This window comes from Solanum pennellii, chromosome 11 (assembly GCF_001406875.1).
Source record: "Solanum pennellii chromosome 11, SPENNV200".
NCBI classification, from domain to species: domain Eukaryota; kingdom Viridiplantae; phylum Streptophyta; class Magnoliopsida; order Solanales; family Solanaceae; genus Solanum; species Solanum pennellii.
Window position 1 is genome coordinate 42,460,618 of NC_028647.1, and position 26,275 is coordinate 42,486,892.

Genomic DNA, 26,275 nt, shown 5'->3' on the forward strand with positions numbered 1-26,275 from the left:
ATCTCTCTATACTCCATTAATATATAGTTGAAGTTGTGAACGAGTATAATCTTTTAACTCAGCATAATTAAAAACGAAATACAATGAATCGAAAGTATTTTTGGTTCTAAAATAGTTTTTCTTTTTTTCCCCTCAAAATTCCATATGTATATCGTTGATTCGTTAATTTGCTACATCACCATGAGTATATTATACACATAATATTTTTAGTTGATTATCAAAAAAATATTTAAATAATTTAAATTTAAATTGATAATAGTGTTCAATACATACCAACATTACTAAAAATTACTAAAAGTGTTCAAATGAAATATGCAAATAACTTTGAAAGTTAAAAGGGATCTGCATGACTTAAGCCGAAAACAAATCAGTGGCATTCATTTAGCTGCGCCTCATAATCACAACAGTAGCATCAAACTGCAACTGCAGCTATGGTGATGCTTATGAGCAGCACCTCATCCTTTTCTCTCCTCCCACTCAACCCAAACCCCTCTACATCTACCACTGCCGCTGTCGTCGGCAACTCACCCGCCGTTCTTCATAATGTCAACTGTTGTACAGATTATCTATTTAGGATCGTTTCTAGCCATCGGATAAGACAAGTGGCTGTACGGAATAGCAATCGAACGGCTGAGGTTACTTCATCGTCTGATTCTGTAACTGATTTAGAGTCGGCGGCGAGTGTGGTGAGGAAATTCTATGCCGGAATAAATAGGCGGGATTTGGACTCTGTCGAAGAACTTATTGCTGAGGATTGTGTGTATGAAGACCTTGTATTTCCTCAACCTTTCGTTGGCCGTAAGGTTAGTTATCAACCTGGACTAGTTATATTTTGAAGACTTTTTTCTGTTGCATTTTGTTTGACTATTTCTCTCTGGTATATTTAGTTTAAAATGTGAGAAAAGTTCAAACTAAGCTAGGCTTTTCATTCAATAAAACTAAAGATGAGCTGAAACCCTTTGAAAAGAGGCCAATATTAAACTGAAAATGGAAATTACATTTGGGGATGATAACCAAGTTCGTACTCTCTTCATCCCATTTTATGTGACACCCTTAGATATTTGTGTGTTTGAGATTCATTTCGTTAAAGATAAAAGGAAAACTTAAAAGTTAAATTGTTGCTAATCATAGTAAGGTAATACTTCATTTTGAGACGAACTAAAAAGGAAATGCTCTTACATAAAATGGAAGAGAGGGAGTAATTAAATTTATAGGGATTTTGCCAAGAAAAATATCTCCATTTCAAAAGATATGATCCTACTTTCATCAAGTTAAAAAGTCCGCTGGTTGATGTAAAGATTAACACCGCCCATGTTGCATAGCATGGAGCTGAATGAATTCACATTCAAATTTACGTGAGATCAAAATAACATCAAAGTCTCAAAGACCAAGAATTCTGGAAATTAGATGAATGTGTTCTTCGGAAACTTCAACTGCAAACAAATGTCCAAGAGCAATGGTTACTGCAAATTTATCAGACTCTCTACTACTCTTAGAAGTGTAAAAAGTATGGAGGAATGCAAAATCATCATCATTATATAGTGCAATATTTGGCCCTCTCCAGTTACAGCTACAACATCAACTTGAATATTCACACACATACAACAACAGTGAAACAACCAACATTTTGCAAATGTCAGAATAATTAATAATAACCTCCTGATGCCCATCATAGTTCTTTATTATGTGCTCCCTACCTAGTGGCAGAACCAGGATTTTCATTAAGGGATTCGATGGTTGTAGTAAAACGCAACATTTATTCCCTCTCCAGTTACTGCTACAACATCAACTTGAATGATTTGCACTCCTACAACAACAATGAAACAACCAATATTTGCGAATGTTAGAATAACCGATAATAACCTCCTGATGCCCATCATAGTTTTTTATTATGCGTTCCCTATACCAAATAATTGGTAGTAATCTTCTGACTACCCAACCAGGCAGTGGCGGAACCAGGATGATTAGTAGGGCTTGAACACGTAACCTCATGGAATTTTCTTATGCCCTTAACCAATAAACTAAATCTTCAACTTGTTTCAAGAGGTGTCAATACTTGTATATATATTTATTAAACCAAAATATGACCTCTATATACAATGTAACTTTCTGACGAAGGGGTTTCGCTTCACACCCCTTGGCCAAGGGTGGGTGCGCCCCTGGAGCCAGCTTGTCTCATGTCCTACATGGGCTCAAATAGAGGAACTAGATGCTGTGTTCAACCAGGAAAGGGCCTGCTTATCTCCATATTAATAATAAGATGTGCATCCTTTTGTAAAATCTCTACATCTAGGACATCCAAGGCATTTGGAACGATGGAAATAACATAAGCTCCAACTGAATCATTTCCTAATTCAGTTTCTACTTTTTTCTTTTTTTTTTTTTTAAATGAAAATCTGCTTTGAAGGTATTCTAGACTTCTTTGTTGTCAGGCAGAACCACTGTAGTAGGAAGAACCCAAGGTCTTTGCCTTTTTATATCTTTAGTTAGAAACTCCAGTGTTTGCTCTTCATCCCAATTACCATATTTAGGTGTTTTGTGATTATATCAATTACCTATGACCAGGACACCTAGACATGTGAATATAAACAAGTGATTCATCACTAAAATATGGCTGAAGTTTGAGAAACATGAAAATTGACTCTCAGAAACTCAAACCCGATCAAGTATCTCCCAACTGCATTTGGAGATTTGGAAATCACATCTTTGTAAAAAGTCATTTTGTTTCAATGTCCATCTCAGTATTGGAATTATCACTATTAATAGTAATTCTATTCTCCTCTTTGTTGTTGTTCGAGCCTTTTCCATAATAGAGAAATCACCTGAAAGCCCAGTTTTCTTCTTAGCCTTGTTACTGCTTCCATCCTCTTATTTTTTCACCTTCTTGCACCTCTTTAAAGTTCCATTTGATATAAATTGAAGAACCAGTTCTCCATCATCAACAACCTTATTGGTGTCAGACAAACTAATCTCGATGCTCGATAATTCTAATTCCTTGGGTTTGATGCACTTGAGCTTATGGTCTTTCAAAAACAATCCCTCTACTTCCATGAGGTAGTGGTAAGGTCTGCTACACTCTACCCTCCTGAGACTCTACTTAGTGCGATTTCTCTGGATATGTTGTTGTATCTGTTTGCTTTTCGTGAGTGAAGAATTTGGCCGTAGAGTTCATTATCTTTGTATAGATTTCTCTGTTTTGAGTTGTGATCCACCTCATCTGAAAGTTCTAAAATTTTGTATGAGGTGACACCCTATGTTGCTCGGACTTTTCAACAGTATCATCGGTGCGTGTCGGATTCTTCAAAAGTGGTGTATTTTTGCAGAATTTGACACCGGTGAGGCATCTAAAGTGAAGAGTCCGCACAACTTACAACTCTTTGGGCATGGGATTAGAATGAAATCCATCTCTAATGAACGGACACCCAATGTCGGTTTACTCTGTTTTGTTACTCCATGCTTCACATATCTAGTACTCAGCATGGTGGCGAAGTGTTAGTCCCATATAAGTTAAGTGTATTTGTGATTACTTGAGCTAATTTTTGGAATTATATCAGGCCCATGTCCTTTTTGCTCATCACTAAGCTTATGTTTGATCTCAAACTATTAATGCAGGCAATTCTAGATTTTTTCAAGAAGTTCACTGATTCAGTTGGTTCTGATCTGCAATTTGTTATTGACGATATATCCAAGGAGGATTCATCAGCTGTTGGAGTCACATGGCACTTGGGTATGGAAAAACTTGTAATACTTTATCTTGTTTTCCATACTGTTTACTAGGAAGATTGATCTTCATTGTCCAGTGTAATTGATTTTGAATATGATAACAGAATGGAGGGGAAGACCTTTTCCATTTAGCAAAGGATGCAGCTTTTATCGATTGGAAGTGGTGAATGGCCAGAGGAAAATACTGTTCGTAAAACAATATCCCAACCCACTAAATACTGGATGTGTTTTTATATTTTATTATCTGCTGAACACTTCAATTTTATCTAATTGGTCGAACAAATTACTTCATTGAAGAAGATCGAGAAGCACAATTATATGTTCACTGTAGTTAGCATAGAGGATTGTTCAATATTCCATATTTTAAAATTATAATCAATAAAGGGTGTGGCCTAGTAGTCAATGACGTGGATTGAGAACCATGAGATCATAGGTATAAATTCCAGCAGAGGCAAAAAACACTGGCTGATCTATTGTGTCCATGGCTGGTGGGAGGTGACAGATATCCCGTGGAGTTAGTTGAGGTGTCCGAAAGTTGGCGCGGACATTACATTTGTCAAAAGGAAAATAAAAAATCGACCAGCAACTCCTAAACCCAAATTAATTGGATTCGGCTATATGAATCTTTCGTATCTCTTTTTCTCTATTCAGTGTGTGCTGAAGTGGACATATTCGAATAAACTCAATATTTTGAGAATTCATTAGTCAGTTTATTACATTGCCATCAATCTACCATAACCTTTTACTTTTATTGGGCTTGAAACTGACCATACTTTGCTAAGTTAACATAGATGTAGGTGTGGAGCATTAACTTAATTTATAAATACAGAATTTAGCTTGCTTGCTAGTTATGAGCATCATCTTTTAGCTTGATTTTACATTGTTCCATAAGGATCTTCATGTAGTTATAACTTATAATCCTTGTGTTAGCCAACTATTAGAAGCACAAGATTGTTGGTTCCCATTCTCTATTTGATCAGGTTTACTCTTATATTAATATATATGAGATAGATTTGATGACTTAGATCCTGCTCCTGATCTGTACACTATTAAGGCTGTGACTTTTGTTAATACATGATGACAAGACTCTTCAGAACTCTGGACTAAAAAAAGTCAGTAACTACAGTATTACAAAGTACCGAGAGAATTTGTAAAGATAATTAACTCTTTATAGATGAAGGGTAAATTATTAATTTCTCTGTCCTTTCAGTGTTTATTGTATTTGGCTGTAGAAATGACTTGTAGATTTTGTATGTTCTCTTGTAAGGTCCTGGGTTTTTCTTCTTGGTTTTGAAATTTCTCAGCAGCTCTCTTTGGGAGAAGTGTCTTGATAATCACTTGCAACCAAAAAAGACTACCATTCTGTCTTAGGCTTACATTTTAAGAGCAAAAATAAGTTTTGAGTGTAGACTAAATGTTAATTTTCTTAAGCAGTTATGGCAGAGACAGTGTGGAACCTGCAGTCAAGCCTGGGGAGACGGCATTGGTATGGATTTTCCTCATATATGAAAATTTCTTCACTACCTCAATATCATTCATCTGTTGTCTTTATGTTTGTATTTGTATCCACTCCACAGGTAAATTAATGTGCCATGCTCATCTCTCTACTCTTGACTTTTTGACTATTGCCATAAATAAATTCTGGAAATCATTCGATATGTCTATGACCATGAACCTTTACATGAATTCATTTACTACTCCTGATGAATTCATCTACAACTCTTATAAATTAGTCAAGCAACCCAATCTAGGTATATCTCCATCCTGAGTGCAAATCTGCTCCTCGATGGCCAGGGTTAAGAACTTGCTCTATATAATCCTTGCAATCTTGAATTTCCACCATCAAGTTAAATTCAAGATCCATAGATAGTATTTGATAGTTGTCCAAGTAATCAAATACCATATGATAGACTAAATAACTGAAATCAATATTCGAATAACAACAGTCATGAAATAATAGCTATAACCCTTAGAACGAGAAATTTAGCTCCACATATACATGAAAGAAAAATAACAACTCATTCAAAGAAAATATAAAAGTTTTTAATAGTATGGAGAAGAAAAGATAAAACCCAGGAAAATCTGGAGTCCATGACGGCTCCTATCTCTCGCCAGGTCAAAAGTTGTCTGAAAAGCTATACTTAAGGTGTATTTATAGAGTTCAAAAAGGTTTGGACATTTATAAGGCAAATCCAAGTCGGAATGGAAAATCCTTTAGTAATGCTCCAGCCTTGAATTGCTTCCGACACTCTTTGCGACACAAGGGTGGTGCATGCTCAGCATAGGCGTGGCACCCTTGTGATACAAGAGTGGCGCAAGCTGCGTGCACTTCTTGCTTCATGAATTTTCATGTGCGACACTTTGCATTTCTTCCGATGGCATGACCTAAAAATGTTCCAATATCATGTATCCATGTAATAAAAAAGAATATACCCACAAAACTCAAATACAACTGATGAAATATCATGCCCGCCACAAGTCAATGGACCATATCCTTTGAGTTAGTAAGAACAGTGTGGAAAGTAAAAGTTTTAAGTAAAGGACACAAGAGTTGCGCTGAAACCCCCTTGCTCAAGGGAGGAGAAAACTACGACATGTCTCACCAGGTTTCAACACAACTCCATTAACTTCAAAGAGCAGAACTTCAGATTACAAACTCTTGCAACCTAGGAATCAAGCTCTTCATCCATTCCCCCTTTGTAACAGCTCTGTAACGTGAAAACAAAGCAATACCTCTATTGCCCACTACACCAACCACTCAGACGACATAGATTTCAAGAATACGACATAGCTAACTCTAGCTACACTCAAACTCAAAACAAACGAATACAACTTGAACTGATCTAATTCCTTTATAACACACGAATAGATCTTACAGTGAATAAGCACAAAACTATATTCTCAAATAACAACTGAAGATAGAAGATCATTCGATCAGGTCCCTTGCTGCATATGATAAATATTTCTTTTGAGAGAATGGCTTTTGCTGTGTGATTTTTCCAAATGCAAAAACGAAGGTTATGTCCCTTTACAAGATGACTATTATAGGATGGAGAAAAAACCTTAGTGCTACGTCATTGGCTAAGAGTACTGATCCTCTGTTGATGCACACCAACGACTGCAATAGTGGCAGTGGTTGTAGCTTTTTACATCTGTCCTTTTTCCGTAGTTGAACTCTCAGTCTCTCATGGGACCAGGTCCCCTATTAGATCCCATAGTTTGTTAAATTGTCAAAACTTTAGAATATCTTTAGAAAAACATTTTCCTCCTTTTTGATGAAGACAAACTAACTCAACATGTTCCCCTTAACAACCAGTTCCCACCTGTCAACATGACCAGGTCCTCTCAACAGCTTCCTCATATCCCATGACTGACTGATTCCACAGCTCAATAATCTTCCCCCTTTTGACATCATAAAACAGAGAGCAGTAGTCTAAGCAAATAGTATGTAGTTTAGATAAATTCATGGCCGTATGAGCAACACTGCGCATAAATAGGAACATAAAAGAGTCTAGATATTCTAGTAGAAACCGGGCATAATCATATCATTAAGATGAGAGCATTAGCAGTCAAAATACTGCACAAAAATTACAAGAGAGAACTGAACTAATTGCCATCAGAAGCAAAAAGAAAATACACAGTGAAAGGAAGATTTAGGATTTAAGGAGGTGGGAGGCTTAGGAGTGAGAGATTGAAGAAGTAAGGTCATGCGGTTATTCACTTCAACACGAGTCTGAAGCAATGTTCCTTGAGATTTGCGACCTTGGCACTCAAACTCTCATTTTCAGCTTCCATAGCAGCCATTTCTTCTACACCTGGTCCCTCTGCTTGGGCTTTCAGTAACTGAGCATTCAATCAAGCAATTTCTGCATTCCGACTAGCCATGATGACTGTCATTTCTTCCAACTCGTGCTTCAATTGCTCTTGTTGCTCCAGTATTTCAGACACTTGAGATTTTCCCTTGTTGCCTGTCCTTCCTTCCACATATTCACTCTCAATGAGTGTGGTCAGCGATATAGCCTATTTGATTGTGCCCTTGATCCCTTCTTCAATAGCGATAGCAAAATGGTTGAACACTCTCGTCAGCAGATGCCCATATTCCATTCCGTGCTTGCTGTCCTTAGCAGTGACAGTCTTGTGGATATGCTCATAATAGCAAGGAGATTGATATCTTCAACCTTGATAAGAGCTTCCATGAGGAACAAGTCAACAACAGAAGCAACAATTCTCTTTTCAGTCCTATGTAAAATCACCTTATTCAGAAACTATCACCTTATTCAGAAACGCACAATAGAGTTGGAATCTTCCCTTGACAAATTTCTTTGGAATGCCAGCACAACTCAATCCGGTAAGTCTGCCAATTTCTTGAACAAAGCGTTTTGAAAGAGATCCTTTGGCAACACTCTCGATTCCATCCTTGGGAACCTGCAGAATATTATTTAGAATTTCCTCAATTAAGTGAATCGTTATTCCATTCACTTCGGTATTCAGAATCCCATCCTTGGTAAACTCTATGTTGCAGAAAAACTCTCTCACTTCCTTTTCATACAAAGTGGGTACAGGCCACTCGAGCAGATGAGTTGGACTCTGAAGCTCTACATCATCAGCTAGGTCCCTCATTCCTGATTTGCTTTGTATCTCAATATCAAAGACCCTGCCACTTAGCACCTTCCGAGTCTTCAGTATGTTGACTCTCTCAGGCTTTGTGAATTCCGTCTCCACTTTTCTCTTTTTACCCTCTGAACCAAGTCCCATCTCAGAATCAGAAGTAGATTCAACAGACTCTCCTCCTCATCCTCCTGCGGCTCTTCCTCCGACAACCCTGTATTTTTTGCATCTGGTAAATCTCCGTCAAAATGTTGGTCTCTCATAGTAGAGGAGACAGGAACAGGTTGGGATGGTCCAGAGATGGATAAGCTTAAGGAGCTTTAAGCACAGGTAGTGGTTCAGAATGGGTCGACCTATCTCGGGAGGAGTCTTAATAGGGATACAACTCTAGGGTTGGAGAGCATTCAGGGGTAGCAACTTTTGAAGGAGGTCGAGGAATGGGTTCATCACATGCATGGGTTGCAATAAAACCTCCGTATCATGAGTTTTTGCCTCTTCAATCGGAGGAACGGTTGAAATGGGGATGAATTTTTGCCTCTTCAATCTGAGGAACGGTTGCAAGGGGGGTTGAAGGAGGAGGTTTTCTTGAGGAGAAGTGAACATAGACGAATCAATTCCATCAACAATATTTAACATTTTTTCAGTTGGAAGTAAGGGTTGAATTGATTCGTTTGGAGAGAAAAAGGGTGATGATATGATTTTTTCTTTTTTGTATTTTGGAAGCAAATTTGAATTTTGAGAGATTGGAGGAAAGGTGGAGTATAAAAGGAGATGAAAGGATGTTTCAGGTTCTGAAAGGAGGTGTCTTCTTTTGGCATTTTGGAGGATGGGACAATGGTCAGAAACCCGGATGACCAACATGTGGCAATTACAACGGTCCTCACAAATAATTTAAATATAGTGTTTAAGAGTGGTAATCTCTATGACAAGACCAGGTCCCTCTCCATAGTTTGAATGTAAATTGCGCAGGCCTGTTCTTGTCTCCTTTTCTTTCAGCACATCCACCATGTGTGTATACCTACAAATGTATGAGATCGGATTCACCAAAACGAACATTACTAATAACAAGGATACCTGTTCCCGAGAGATAGTCATGGAGGAGGTTGACTGCATCATGCATGATCAGCTCCACATAAAATAACCATAATCATAGAACTAGAAATTTAACTCCACATAGACATGGAAATAAAACAACAAACCATCTAAAGAAAAGTTAAAGCTACTGTAAAACCCAATATACTCCAGCCTTTACGACAACTCCTAGCCAGTGTTTTGGACGGCGAGAAGCGAATGCTTGCCTTTTTGAATCAAGGCGCCAATTAATACCAAAAATTAAAAATATTTAATTGCATATATAAATATCCAAAATCTTAATAGTAATCACACATATTAGCAAATATTCAATTCAAAAACCAATAGTAGATACTAAAAAGTCTAAAACTTTAAAAGTCTATTCTTCTTCAAAATTATCCAACTCTTGAAGAAAGGAACTCAAGAAGAACTAAAAAGATCAAAAGAAGAAGAAAAAAAAGAGGTATACCTCAGGTCCTCAGTGCAGCAGTTACTCGAAGATGATGGAGAACAGGAGAAGAGACGCGACCGGCAAATTTTGACAATAGAAGATCGCGAAGGGAAGAGGAGTCGGGGAGAAGAGATCGCGAGGGGAAGAGGAGTCGGCAGCAGCAAATTTTGAATATAGAAAAATACCCCTAATTTTGACTAATATTGTTAAGTCAAATCTTTTAAAAAATTTAAATAAAAAAGGCGGCGCCATTTTTGTCGCCATTAGCTCGCCATACCTTGCCATGGGTCGCCTTTTTTGGGTCGCCTCGCCTCAGTGTGGAATGGCGAGAAGGGCTCGCCTTGCCTCACCTTGCCTCGCCTCTCGCCTTTGGCGATGAGGCGCTCGCCATTCACAATACTGCTCCTAGCTCTCTCTATCTTCAAGATGTCTAAAAACTGTGCTTAGGGTGCATTTGTAGAGTTCAAAAAAGCTTGGACTCTAATAAACTAAATCCAAGTTGGAACTTGGACCAGGAATGCTTCAGTGATGTGCCAACATCCACCCTTGTGCCGTAAGGGGTTCTGTGAGAGTGTTGGTAAGAATTTCGTGACATCTTTTCTGACACATGGGTGACACATGCTCAGCATGGTTACGGCATCCTTTTGACACAAGGGTGCCCAAGCTGCCTGCAAGTCATGCCTCTTGAAATTTTCATGCGCCTGCATATAAAAAATATACCAACATAAGCTTAAATTCAACAAAATTAGGATTAAAGGTGTGATAATAGCAAAAGAAAGGATACAAAATATAGATATTTATGTCAAACATCACATTGTTCTAACATGTGTATCATATGAACATATATCTCTCTGAGTGAAAGAAATGTTTACTTCCACAAAATTTAGCTGGGGGTGCATGTTGTATACATAGACAGACATGCATAGTTTCTAAACCCTAGTATATATTATATTTTCCGACAAAATGGATTTGCTCTCACATCTATGCATTGTAGTTGAATGAGTAAAAGGACGTAAACATGCTGTGTATACTATCTGTGTCAAAGTCAATTCGGCTGGGAAGATTTATGCACTACTGTATATTAATTCGCCTATTGCATGGAAGGTTAAGTGAGTCTATAACAACTGTATTTAGTGCATTATTGATGCATTGGACTTTCTAATTAGCTGAGAATCTGGGTTTCATATGGCTGACTGGTGAATAATAGCTGATTATTTGTACTATCAACTTGGCTGCAACTGCGATTTTGTTGAGCAAGTGTTTTCTTTTCTCTGCTCTTTCACTTGTAATTTCTTCACCTACACTTCTAAGAATCTTATTAGGTTGCGATAAGAGGCGTGGCATGGCTGTTGCAAAAATTTCCCCAATTGGCAGATCGGTTGTGATTGAAGAAGTATGATTGGTCTTATAAGATTGAAGTTAATTTATGAGGGAAAAAAATCAGTATATACATGTCATTACTTGTAATGTAATCCTGAAAGGCTTTATTAGTATGTACATAATGAATTTGTGCATAGTTACTTGATAAAAATATTCATTTCCACCTTGTATGTCATGGTGAATAAATTAAATTTTACTGTTCAGATTTACAGTAATATTTTAGGGAGAAGTGCACAAAAACCATGATGTTGCCATTTCACAAATATTCGCTCCATATATTTTTTACAAGTTTATTCGCTTTGATAAAAAAGTCACAATTGTCACGCTTCGAGCCTACATCTTGGGTGTGACAGAGACTCAGACTCATTGCTGATTCCTAGCATGATTCCTAGCAAACCGTAGGCCAGACTTACTACTATGCTGAGCTATATGTGGAAGCTTTTAATAGACGAGCAAGCAACTATTGTAGAAAACATAACTCAAATAGCTTTATAAATAATAAGTTTAAAGTAGAAATGTTTGTGAAAACATCTTAAATTCAATCCAATCAAACTCGTCTATGAAGTCTCTACTAACTGAAGATAAGTGTTGGAACAAGATTTACGACTATCTGACTATTTACTAGCAATGACTAATAATCAAATGAATTGAACTAAGATAAATTGAATCCCTTTAAAAGCGAGGAGGTCTCACCAAAATTTGATAGAGAGAGACCCTACTAGAGTGTTTGCTGACTATCAGCAACACCTGAATCTACATTATTTAAAGATCCATGCCACATGTTACGGTATGTAAAATGACTGCCATAACAACTAGCTATATGTTGAACTGGAGAATAAATCTAAGAGTACACCGTAGGATAATTAACTGAAAGGTAAAGCATGCATATGTACTTCTAACAATAAAGTTTTACAACTGGATATTTTATGTAATAGTAGCAATGTAGAAAATAATGTACTTTACTGTTTTGGGGACTTTCTCTAACCGAAAATCATCACATGAACCTTTTAATGATACAATATCTTACATTGCAAAATTCATCCATTACCTTGCCAAGGTAAAGGCCAAATTGAATTGTAGACCAAAACTAAAAGGGGCTTTTTGAGGAGTCGTTTGAATCAACAACACTATTTTATCCCTACTTCCAGAAATTGGGCCTATTGGAACAGACTAACTAGTGACCATTACAAAATTGTTGCTATAATGTCTAGTGCAACTGTTTTGACCATTGCCAAAAGATTTTGTTGCTATTGACCCATTGCAATTACTATATGGCCGTTGTTGCAACACCTCAGAGTTTGGAAAAAAGAGAAAAGAAATTTTTAGACTGCACATTGTGTCTATGGGTACCATCTACAAACCGTAGAAGCTTCTACTGGCCATAGGTGTCAATCGTAGGAAGAAGGAAATAAATTTTCAATACATGTTCAGTACTTCTTGTACGATTTACTAGAACAATCCGTCATATTATGTACGAGTCGTAGATAGGTCTCGTTTAGGTGAGTCCCTACTTAATGAAAATTTGAAGATTAAAATTGGTTTCTACGGTTGGTATCAACGGACAACAAAAATGTTTCATCAAAAGATAAGTGAATCCATGGTCCAGTACTTGTTCTACGGCTGACCAGTATGGACTGTAGAAAATTCTATGTTTCGTAGGTAGTAAACGTAGGTCAAGCCCGTTTGTTATTTTTAAAGGGCTTTTCGGTCTTTTCCTAATTGTTTTAATCAAATACTATGTTGTTTTGCCTTCTATCCTAAGCCTTACATAAAGCTTTTAAGCCTCAAATTACCAACTCACTACATAAAAAATGAGCTTTAGCAGCAATTAATTAGCAATTGTCACTAAATATGTATTTTTAGCGGCAATTAACACTCTTTGTATATGTCCCTAAAGGTTTTAGCGAGACATTGTATCTAATGACACTTAAAAAATACCGATAAAGACTTTAGCACTCTTTATTAAGGTCTTTTATTGCCGCTAAAAGTTGTTTTTATTGTAGTGACTTTCAATTCATTCTCCTAAACCTAACCAACTTATCCTCCTCAAATATTCTCCAGACTAAGGAAGAAGAGGGAGATAGATTCAATTCAAGTTCAACAATCCTCCATTTTTTTGGGCTTAAAGGATTAAGTTATGCTGGTATTCACTCATGAAATCCATCTTCCATGGGGTCTCCAAAGTTTACAATTTGCAACACTCTAATTCAATTGTCTAAGTTAGGGTTTCAATCCAATCTTTATAGGTTTCATTCAATTGTAATTAACTATTGTCAATTAAGTCTTCTAATGCATGATTCAATGTTTATGTTTGATATTTAGTTGAAATTATGTTAAAGTAAATAACTATATTAAAGTAAAATCTAATTACTGACTACTCTATATAATTCCCAATTGAGGACGATAAAAAATTGTAGACTGGAAATATAATGTTGCAACTTGTCTAGCCACGAGTGTGAGAGCGAATGCCTAACTCTACATCATAATAGGATGAAACACAGAGAAAAGTATGCGGTCAATACGTGAAATGTACTGAATATATAAGGTGACACTAAACACAATCATTTCGGATGACAACATGTAATAAGTATTTGATAAGTTTTCAATAAGCATAAATGTAATGAAATATGTGAAAGACATCTTAAATTCAATGTATGAATATCATTTGAGAATTTGTTTTCATGTTTACAAAGGTAAATCAGTTTGAACAACCTTAATTTGAAAATAGAGATAAGCTTTTAAATCTGATAAATCATCATGATGATTCAAGTGTATAGAATTAATAGTATTTTTACTGAAGTTTTTTTTACAACCAACATGCATCATGTGAGCTCATGTTTCGCAACATATAATTCTAATAGGCAGGACTTCCCTATACCTTAACATGGTATAGAACATATTTATCAAATGTGCATCACTAATTAGTGTCACAATCCAAGACTATTTCCATGACTTGACATGGTGCCTAGAGCTACGAGTAATCCCAAGCTAACCACATGACATAGCATAACACTAAGAAAGCATATGAAAACAGAATAAACCAACAAGTGGAATCGAGTCTCAATAGCTGTCATATCAATTGAAGAATCTTCACATAAGAAACATAAGCAAAAATCTAACCGTCTGTCAAAGTCTTTAATCACAGAGAGTTGTTAGGAAAAGTCCCTATCTAACTTTAACAAAACTAAAAACTGAAAGTAATATCTGAAAAGATAACATAAGATAACATTAATGGTCATTCCTTGTAAATGTAAGTATGTAACAACATATATTTAATTCGTTATAGCCAGCAATGGATATTTGCTTATAATAGAAACATAATTTTGCTTCAAAAATTTCAATATGTTAACAATCTTGGGTGTCTTAACAGACCTGATAATCTCCAGTTTGTTGAGTTTGAAATGTTTAGCTGATCTTGAAGATAGATGCATATAGATTAGTGGTGAATGGTTCATTTGTTTGTATTTACTGTTAATATCCCCATTTATAAAGAGGAGTACCATTTATGAAGCCATATTATTTAAATTTACTAAAAATTTTCAAATGGCACAGGCAACTGTTCAAATTAAATTTGGTTAAATCGAAATCGAACCGAAATAAACCAAACCAAAATTTTAAAAACCAAATCGAACCAAATTTATTTCAGTTTGGTTTGGTTTCACATTTTGCGAAAACCGAATCGAAATTTACACATCGAATCGAATCGACCGAACGCCCAGCCCTAATTTCGACAATTATTGTGATTGTGGTTGTGATAGCGATTGTGACTGCGGTTGCGATTGGTGATTTCTTTTTTCAGATATTCATTGTTGTTTTTGTTGCAGGTGATCACGAACATTTGGATCACTTATAATTTCTAAATTTTTCATTAAAATTTTAGTTTCATCTCTAAAATCCTTGGCTTTGATATATCTATCTAGCCTTTTGCCGTCCTATTTGTTCAGATGTAGCCAATCTAATACATGCATCTCATGTGTTTGAATTTATGATTAATTTTTACAGAATTTTAATGAATTGAGGATGAACGTGATCTCAATGCACCAATTCAAGATTTAGTAGAGGTTTCAACTCCAATTATAGAAATGATGTTAGATGAAAATCTCCGATTTGAACAATTTTTAGCTACTCATAAAAAATTAAGTACAAAAATGCTCATTTTAAACTTCATAGTGCATTAATAGAACATTTATGGAAGCAACGTAATTATTTTGAAAATTGAGTGTTTATATAATTGTTTGTCACTTTTATTTGAATTTGTCCCCTAATTTATATATTATATGATATTTTCTTGCAATTTATGTTATTTAAAAATTTAGAATAAAATATAATTTTATATCACATCAAAAATTATATAAAGTAATTATTTCGAAAAAAAAGAAATAAATGATTTATATTATGAAATAAGAAAATATGAATGAAATAGAAATAATAATATAATTTTGAGGAGAGAAAAAATTTCCTTTTTAGAGAGTAAAATAGAGAATTGGGTTGAAGTTGATTGTCAGAAAAAATAGAGAATAAAATAGAGTATTGAGTTGGAGATGCCCTTATAACTTATTAGTTCATGTTTACCACAAAACTTTTGGAGGAAGCTATCCTTACGGTAATTAAATTGAATACTCAATATAGTACCTTATAGAAAGAAACACGAGAAACGGAAAGGAAGAGAATCAAAATTAAAATATTTTAAAGTGTGATGGTGTCTTGCCAAAGTTCAAATTTCCATCTCCAAAAGGATCAACATCGGACCTAACACGGTGAACTATATTTCTATTGAATATGCTACAAACAACAGAGCATGTCAGTTTTTCGTTCATAAGCTTGAACATCCAGAAATTCATAATAATATGATAATGGAATCATACAACGCTGGATTCTTTAAACACATCTATCCGTATAAAATTAGACTTGAATTGTCTAATGAGGAGTTTAAACAAACTTGAGAAGAAACAAAGGTGAATGTACTTAATAAAGAAATTCCAAGGTATAGAAAATGTCAAGAGACATCTACTTCCTTCAGATATGATTTTGTAACATTTCTTCATGAGAGCATCATACGTTCAAAGAAGTTATATCTAGTGAGGAGTTTAAACAAACTTGAGAAGAAACAAAGGTGAATGTACTTAATAAAGAAATTCCAAGGTATAGGAAATGTCAAGAGACATCTACTTTCTCCAGATATGATTTTGTAACATTTCTTCATGAGAATGAGCATCATACGTTCAAAGAAGCTATGTTTTCTACTGACTCATCTTTTTGAAAAATGTTTGTCAATAGTGAGATTGATTCAGTTAGTAATACAAAACATAAGTATGTGGTAAAAATCAGGAACGACACGTGGGAAAATCAGCAAGCAACACGTGCAAAAAAAATTGGTTGAGCATGACTCTGCAGGAACAACATCAAGCATTGACCTCAGAGCATGTCGTAAGAGCGCGGTCTCATTCAATAAAGATTCAGAGTTGTGATATTAGGATCCAGTATCATATTAGTGACTTTGTGCTTGCATAACCGTTGGCGTTGATATCGCATTCTTCTGCAATGGATTTACTGTTGAACGGTCATTTTCTAGTGCATGGTCCATGTTTTTGGAACCAAAAACACAGTCGTGAGTTATGATATTAGAATCCAGTATCATATTAATTAGCGACTTGTAGTTGAATAACAAGTCATTGCAGAAGAATGCGAGATCAGCATCAATGGTTATGCAACTACAAGTCATGTACAACTAAACATAAAGTTGGATAATCAGGTCTTTCAAGTAGTAAAATTGTAGTGTTTGATTTGTAGACGTTCCGATAGTACATAACTTTGAGATATAGATGTTCCATAGAATAAAGTGTAAACTAAGATAATACATAACAACTTGGCAAACCATAATAGCTGATCATAATCTCAAATTGAGTAGCTAGCCTAGACTTATGGAGGAAAATTAATGCAACAAGTGAACTTAAGCAACTTTGAGAGCAGCAGCAGCAGCAAGAGGAGGCCTAAAGAGTAGTTGTTGAGTTAGTTTAGTTAAAGTTATTTGATTGTGATGTAGTAATCTTTTTTCAGAATTATAAGCTGACCATTTCATCTGCATGAAATTCCTCTTTCTCCATGGTGCCAAATGGATCCTTTGTTGGGATGTTGATCTCTTTGCTGCATCGCACATCAAACCAACGATAGCATTTAAGTGTTCAGATTTCCCTATAAAAACCTGAGGCAATAAGGTAATGAGTTTAGAGTATTCTTTGCACGATTTTGCCAACTTGAATTCATCTCGGAATTCCAATTCTATCAACAACGGAACCTTCTTCTTTTTTCCCTCCGTGCTTGCTATAACTTGTATGTATTCGTGTCTCCCTCCAGGCATCTTCGATGTGTGGTTCCATTTTGAAGTACAAAGGCTAGCATTGAATCCCTTTTCACACAACTCTTCTACAACTCTTCTTCTGAAGCACTTGGCACATGATATTGGTCCGTCTACTTTTCCATTAAAACATTCACATATAACATTATTAATTCCCACATCTTTAGCTCCTTCTACACTTCTTGTTATCCCTTTGCGTACTTTTGATCCAATCAACCTATATTGCTCCAATATTTCCTGCACATTAATTATGTTAATTTCTAATCTTAATTCAATAATCTTTTCAAAATGTTAAACACAGATGATACATAATTATATCACTAACTTGGTTTCTATGTATTCTAACATTGTGTGTGCACAAGTAAATTAAACAAGCGGACACACAGGTCCTACTTGGTGTCTTATGAGGCAATTCACATCTTACATGACATCCTATGTGGTGACCATGTATTATGTCACTAGGATGCATGTGTCTACTTATTCAACTTTATACAAGTTCAAATTTTTACTTGTGCACACCCAAAATTGGAGAACATGTAATGACCCAGTTGGTCATTTTTGGAAATTGTCATAAATTTACCATATCGCCCCTCCTGATATTGATCCAAAGTTATTTATGTTTTAGTTTTGAAAGCTGGTTTCGAACCTTGAGTATAAAGTTGTGAATTTTGTAAGATTTGAGTTTGAAAAGCTACATTTGTTAAAAAGTGGTTTTTGGTGTCTTTTCGAGTTTTCAATATTATTGGAAAAGAATTTTGTCGATTCCATCATTCCCGAAATATGAAAGTTAATCTAAGACATTTGTTTGTTCAAGATTCAAAATCTTTTTGAGGATTTGAGGTCATAAGTTAAAAATTTGTGAAATTTTAGCCTTTGGATTGATTTTGATTAACATTCGGGGTTCGGATGCTCGGATTGAAATTTCAAGAATTTTGAGTTTGGGGGATGATTATAGGCTTAAGTTAGGTCTTGCTTGAATTTTTAGAGGTCCAGAACTTGTTTTGGCCTTCACAGGCGTTATGTTAGTTTTCTGTGACTTTCACGGATGTCGGGTCAAGGAAACCTCAGATTTGTGTCTAGAAGGTTCCGTTGAGTCTTGTACATCGAGATAGTTAGTTTGCATATATGATTTGTGTGTATGTGGTTCTGAACGAATCTCGAGGGTCCCTTCGATGTTTTGTGTTTGGATGTGTTTTGTTGGTGTTTGCAGGCTTTGCGTTAGTGAAGACTTGATTGCTTAAGCGAATTTCGCAAAAGTGAATGAGCCTTCACTTTTGCTAGAAATGCCAATTTTGCGGGGTTCGCAAAAGTGAACTTCTTGTTAGCTTTAGCGATGACCGCTTAAGAGAACCCGAGTCTATTTTTACGATACCAGAGAGGGGTTTTTGGCCTGAAATTTCAATGTTTTAGCTATTGGTTTTCCATTTTGAGCTTTATAAAATTCTTGAAGGCGAATCTTTTGGATAAGCTTTTGTGACCCTAAAATTTCACTTTCCTTTGATCATTCATGAGTTTTAACATCAAAACTTAAGAGATTTTGATTGTTGTACATTGTGATGAGACATGTAATATAAAATGGATGAGAAATGGTTACAGGTAGTTATATTACCGAAGGAAAATGGTTCCGACAATTGATTTGATATAAAGTCTATGGAAATGGTTTCGACTAGTGGTAGGGTAAAAAATCAATGTGAAATGGTTTAAGCTAGTGATGTTACATAAGCTGATGAAAAAAAGGTTCCGACTAGTGATGTGATATAAAATCGATGGAAAACAATTTTGACTAGTGATGTGACATAAAGTCGATGGGAAATGATTCCGCCTAGTTATATTGTAGCGATGGAAAATGGTTCCAGCAAGAGTTGGCTATTATGATTTGATCTACTTGTGATTGACATACTTGATGCGTGTTGGTTGTTGAATTCTGACTATTGAACTGAGTGGTTGAGTCTTGTGAACTATGTATTGTAGCATTGTTAGGTTGGAGTGATTTTTATGCATGTTATAGTTTGAGGAGGTTCGGTTGGGATGAAAGGAGTTTTCATTTTCTAGCTAGTTTTGCTTTGTTTATTAGGTTGCTTGTTGAGTACCGTACTGTTTGGTACTCACTACTTGCTTCCACACTTGTGTAGATTCCAAGCCCGGTACCATGTGATTGTTCTCTTTTTTCTTCTTCCATTTCCGAGGCTTGTTGAAGATGAGGAAGTTGTTTGTCATCTGGCGCAGACCCTCTGTTTCCTTTACTTTATGCTTTGTTCTATTTGGGAAACAAAGATATTGAAACTTGTACTTATTTTTAATTCCGCACTTTATGTATTAGTGACTTGTACACGTGACAACCAAGTTTTGAGATTATAATAGAATGAATAAGTTTTCGTTTTTATCTTGTTCTTGTTTCTTTTTCACTTTGTCATTCTTTTCATTTGATTAAGGATGACTTTTATTGATGGAAATAGACAAGTGTCATCATGTCTATTTTTGCATCGTGAGAGAACATAAATCTGAAATAATATCAAATTTTTAAGAACACACTATTAGTATTATGCTTTTTGAAAAAACATGACCCTACAAATTATATTAGTGGGATTTAATTTGTGGTGACCAAAAGAGTGGTTTACAATTATCGTAATAAAGCCCCAAATCCTTAACCATTCAATTGTGGGCACACTAATGGAGTGATCAACGGATCCATATCTCAAATTATTGCCTTCCATAAAAGATATTCATGTGTCCTTACAAAACAACCATATGACATTTTTGGTAGAAAAAGAAAATGTTACCCTAAACAAAAGTAAATTTCTTACTTTTTTAAAAATGATGTTTAATAAATAAACAGAAAATATTACTTTAAAAATATTTAAAATAAAATTTATTTTTCCTATTTTTCATTATTATTTTTTTTCCAACTTTTTTTAAAAATTCTTTCTCTAGAAAAAAAAATATTTTCCAAATCAGGATTTATTATTTATTTATTTTAAAAAGAACTTCCCGTGCCCATCAAAGTTCTTTTTTCAGAACGTAAGATATACTTTATGAATATTGCACCGCACCGCACCACACATGGCTTTAATATTGTTGTATTTTATTACTTTCTTAGATTCAAAATATCATTTTTTGAAAGTTGAACGTTACCAAGAAAGGATCAAGTGTAAGGTTATAGTTGAAAAATATATCAACTTTTATCTTGAATCCTACATAACACTTACTTTTGGAGTAATTTTTTTTTCTAATGTGATACTTATTTTGGAACAGAAAAATATATTTAATGGGAAAATGGTAGATAACAAATAAAAAGGAGATTGTTTTGTTTAAAGCAATTTTGTTGAGAAACAATTCCTCTAGTTTGACTTATCACTGTGTGAGATAATAATTCTTCATCTATTTATTTGAAGAAGAATTGAGACCTGTGAAATGATTCAATTGTAGTTTTTGTCCCAATCAAAAAGTGAAAAAAGGTATTTGTTCTTTGGTAGAGAAGATTTAAATAAAGAGCTAGAAATTTCTTATTGGATTTCGTTCTAATCTGTTTATCTAATTTTAATTTGATTTGAAAAAACTAGAAAGTAGAATTTATAAAGATTTATTTTTAAAACAGAATAAAAATGGAGTATCTTTTTGCCCCCTTCAATATGGCAAAATTTGGAAAGAAGTAGGACCTATGTTTTCATGATCAAAATGAAATTGTTTTTGGTGAAAAGCTTTTGTTTGCCAGAAACGATATAGTTGAGAACAAATATGGTTGGGTGAAAATTAGTCCTATCACCATTTCATTTCAATGTTATACCCCTAAGAATATTAAATTGTTGTAGTAAATATTTTGTAAATGTGGATATTCAAAAATCATCTTTGCATCATTTGTGAGCAAAGGGGGGGGAAATAGGTTTTAAGAATGACCTAATTATTAAGAGGAAAAAAAAAAGAAACATATGATGATTCAAATATTGTTATGAAGGATGAAACTAATGCAAATTCATAAAGATAAATAATAATATTTATAAAAGTTGATGATATAAACATACCTTAAGCAAGGCTTCTTGTGATTCCCAATAGATAGCATTTTCCATGGTAACTTGTGTGTCATTGTTATTATCATCCTCACAACCAAATATATATGTAGATGGATTTTCATCATTGTAACCTCCTCCTCCTCCTCCTCCTTCTTCATCATCATTGGTAAGTATAAAAATATTATTATACAAACTACTTATGATCTTATTTTCTTCTCCCATATTTTGATTTTCTTCAACATAATTCTCCATCTTTCTTGTAATTGTCATTTACAACCTGTAATAGACATAGAAAAGAAAAACAAAATAAAAGAAAAGAAAAAAAAAAAGAAAAAAAAAGAAAATAGATATCAATTGTGGTTTTGGGGAGGTAAGACAAGATTTGGATTATATATACATAAAAGAATTTAGCATTCATTATTTAGATGTATAATTTTTCTTGGCATATTTCTCTTAATTAGGAATATGCGCACCGATATTTATGGATTAAATGTAGATTTATCTTATTGATAAGAAAAATCACCTTTTAATGTAACTGTCATTTTTAATGATAAAGTTAGACTATCAATAATTCAATATGTTTTTTTATCAAATCCATCAATGTTGTATTAGCAGTTATAATACATCAAATCAAATTCATAACTACTTATTTATAGTAAAATATTTTCAATGCTTGTGCTAATCAACTAATCATGTTCAATATCGTTTTTAAAAAAATAGATTTAATCTACATACACTAATAATGCAAAATGAAAAAAATCTAATGAAAGCATTTGGTAAATGGACCACAACCACAAGTTATCTATGGTGTCTAAGATACTGAAAATATTGAGAGGACTGGCTACTATCGTCATGATCTACCTCACTAGTTTGTCGAATTCGGAGAAAAAGCCATAAATTTCTTTTTAAATTTGTTTGGAAAAGTCAGTTACACATTTAAACTATCATGATGATCTATTACACACTCAATCTTGTTTAAAGTGAAATTAATACCCTCTTCCGAAGACAATACCAATTTTTGTGTGAAATTGTGTTATACACGTATTTTGACACGTAAATAAGATTATTTAAATTTTTAAACCATTTTTGTTTAGTATTGGGCCCGTTTGACCATTAAAAATGGTATTATGGTACGGAATCATGATATGGTATCATGATATGAAATTATGAGGTGAACTTGAAGTTTTATTTGGATATACGATATGAATTTTTGTTGTTGTATATCTTCTCATAAACATAAAAATCTCATAAGTTCTAAAACTATTAAAATAGTCCCAATTGTTAATTCAATCTTATAAAATAAACAAAAAATTATAAAATCGCATAATAAATTATTACAAAGCTATTTGTTCTCCACTTAAGTAATTGTTTCATCAATATATTTGAGTAAAAATGAAACACCTTTCACGTGCTCTTCAAAAATTTATTACTCAACACTCGTGAAGTGTGAGTTAAAGTGACTAAAATGTTGGAGAGAATAATAAATTTTATGTCTGTGAGAATAATACATTTTAAAAAGTAATGATGTGATTATAAATTTTATTTACATGTGAAACAAATGGTTAATAGATATAAATATGGGGATGTTTTAACAAAATATGAACTTATGGATCAATTTTTGTATTAAAAATTCTCAAATCATAATATGGTATTCCCATATAATTCCATATCATGGTTTTTGGAGAATATGAAATCACATCTCATGATATGGAATCATGAGATGGAATCAGCATAAAATCGCATGTCCAAACGCCGATTCCATCTCATGATACCATATCGTAATATGGTATCGCATGACCACACACCGACTTTCACAAAAAGTATAAATCTTTGCTTTCTTCCTCCTCCCACCTTACATTTCTTTCATCTTAAAATCCATTTTTCTTTCTTACTCATTATTCATAAATTGAAGGAAAAATAAGAAATTTGAAGAGAGCATATGAGACATAAGACGATTATGAAGTTTGGTGATGTTGGCGGCGGTGATAGGTGGTGGGCAATATTATTGTTATCGGCGAAACAATAACAACTTTCAGATCTATAAAAGTTCTTTTGAAATCTTGATAATTATGGATAAAAATCAAGCATTTCACTAGTATTCTTTGTTTGTAAAATTTAGTATGTCATTGATGACTTGCAACAAAATAAAATTGTGATGATTGTGGTGGTACTCCGGCGAGAATAAAGAAGACAAAGATAAGAAATTATTTTCTTCCATGATTCTTTTTAAAAATGTAGGCAATGAAACATGAATTTTATGCATAAATCATAGGATTTTCAATAGAAGTACTCATTATCTTTCTTACTCATTATCTTTCTCATAATTTTTTCGGTGTTCTTCTCCAGTGAATCCCCGAGCGAGTTCGAATAAAAATCATGAATCTTACGTTAAAATCATTAACTTTCCGGTGGAAATCAATATCATCCCACTGTTTTTTACTTCTATTTACAATTCCTTTTTTTAAGATAAAGTGTTGGATATTAAAAAAAAATCATCAATAGTAACGAAAAAATTTATAAAGAATTTTAAAATGTAAAAGCTTTAGGGTGTGTTTGGTATGGAGGAAAATGTTTTTCATGGAAAATGTTTTCCTAAAAAATGTTTTCCTGGAAAACAAGTAGATTTTGGACTTATTTTCTCATGTTTGGTTGGTGAGTAGAAAATATTTTTCGAAAATGATTTTTAGTGTTTGATTTATGAATGAAAAATATTTTTGAGAGACATATTTTATTTTTACTAGAGTAGAGAATAATTTATGACATTGAAAATATTTTTTAAAAATTGATGTTTTTCCCAAAAAAAATTGCAATTTGAAATTGGAGGAGAGTTATGTTAAATGTTTTCCTTAATTTTTGAAGGGAAGTCATTTTCCTTAATTTTGAGAAAAATGAGTTGATTTGGAAAACATTTTTCAAAACATTGGAAAACATTTTCTAAAAATATTTTCCTTCATACCAAACACACTCTTAGAGATATTGGGTAACCAATAAAAATAAAAAAAATAAAAAGATGACATAATTAATATTTTAAAAATTATAATACGTAATTATATAATTGATCACTAAAATAGTGCAACATGTTTAAACTTATCATTTTAACATAAATTTTCTTGTTCTCACGTACCTTAAGGAAGGTGAAGATATTTTGTGTCATGTCACCTTCTAAGGGGTATTAATATTACTTTGAATAAGATTAGGTGTGCAATAGGTTTTCACAATAGTATAAGCGTGTAATTGACTTTTCGGAATAAATTCGGGGAGGGGGGATTTGTGTTTTCCCCTTGAATTTGAGGCATGGAGAGAGAAAGAAAATGATTTATGATATTAAAAACGTGTAACGTTTTTAAAATCAGTTTTGTACTCCCTCTATCCAATAATAGTTATACATTTATACTAAAAGTAGTTGTCCAATAATACTAGTGTCTAATTTAGAAAAGGGAAAACGGTCCAAAATACCTCTTAACATTGGTTTATTGGCTGACTATACCCTTGCTGTTAAAATAAAGTTGGTCTTACCGCTACCTTTACAAACTTATTGTACATGCATCTCTATGGATGAAGATCGTAAAACAACAAAATTATCCGAATTTCAATTGAAATTATCCAATTATCTATTTTAACCTAAATAATATTAAAAAAACAAATGAATAACAATTAAATCGCCAAACAACTCTTTCAGTTCATCGGTTTCCCTCATTAGCACCACTTTCCCCTCCCAAAAATGCGAAGCAAATGCACTAGATCATGTAATTTCTTGTGACAAATCAAATGATAGATGCAAAAACTTCAAAGATCAAGAAGAACAAGGATATGGCCAAGTTCAATGTTTGCTTCTATATGTAACTTCTCACACGGTGGGTGTCCGACTTTGAGAAGACCGACAAGTTGAAACTATGAAAAAGAATTTATGTTCTTCATAGAGTTAAACGCAATGCAGAATTTGTAATCAGTTCCTCTACTCTTTATTAATAACTGCTCTGCAATCTTCTTCTTCATCTCGGTCCTCCATTTCTACAACAAAACAAGTATAGTGTTCTACTGAGAAATCATATTTAAAATTCAGAGTATTGTTTCAATCTAATTGTTAAATTGGGTTTATGAAAATCACACCTATATTTTCTCATTCGATCTAATTAAATCACCATATATATGCACTGTCACGATTGAGGCTACCCCCTAGATGTAACACGACACCTAAGATAATAATGACCCCAATCTAACCCTGAGTTTGACATATATCAAGCATATTGAAAATGACTAAGTAAAACATGTACTATGGGGAAGATAAAACAATGCATATATCTAAAATGGGAAAAACCCAACTAGTATGATATACAAGACATAATAATAAGAGCTTAGTGATGACTGAAAAAACACTTAACAACTTGAGTTGAATCTACTACTATGTCTGAAAAGTCTCTAACTGAGTTGAGCAACTGGGACATGCCCCCAGCTAACTCTAACAAAACTAAAAACTGAAAGTAAAGACTGAAATAAAAGCATATTTATTGTCCTCGAAGTACGAGGACTCTTTATTGAAGCTTCTAAAGTTGAATGGGGAATTGAACTAAGAGTGATGTGAATGCTGAGTGTGTGAACTACATCATGAAAAGATGTAGCACCAACACATGCGTCACTACTTAAAATGTAACAAGCGTGCAGGATATAGATATTCTAGGC

At 33.9% G+C, this 26,275-nt stretch overlaps 2 protein-coding genes across 3 annotated transcripts; one reads left to right on the plus strand and one right to left on the minus strand.

Moving 5' to 3' along the window:
• The first annotated feature begins 359 nt into the window (after positions 1–359).
• Positions 360–11,442, plus strand: LOC107004593. The gene is made up of 5 exons (XM_015202854.2): positions 360–803; positions 3,613–3,727; positions 3,828–3,909; positions 5,158–5,209; positions 11,176–11,442. Exons 1-5 carry the CDS (start codon positions 432–434, stop codon positions 11,236–11,238), a joined length of 684 nt encoding a protein of 227 aa, XP_015058340.1. The 5' UTR covers positions 360–431; the 3' UTR covers positions 11,239–11,442.
• Positions 11,443–16,988: 5,546 nt separating this feature from the next.
• On the minus strand, positions 16,989–22,047 carry LOC107003311. Of its 2 annotated transcripts, XM_015201617.2 has the most exons (3): positions 21,608–22,047; positions 17,305–17,825; positions 16,989–17,223 (listed from the first exon to the last, which is right to left on the minus strand). In XM_015201617.2, the coding sequence occupies exons 1-3, from the start codon at positions 21,863–21,865 to the stop codon at positions 17,184–17,186; spliced, it is 819 nt and encodes a 272-aa protein (XP_015057103.1). In that variant the 5' UTR covers positions 21,866–22,047; the 3' UTR covers positions 16,989–17,183. The 2 variants fall into 2 exon arrangements, with proteins under 2 accessions (XP_015057103.1, XP_015057102.1); XM_015201616.2 differs by having other exon boundaries at positions 16,989–17,825.
• Positions 22,048–26,275: the final 4,228 nt, after the last annotated feature.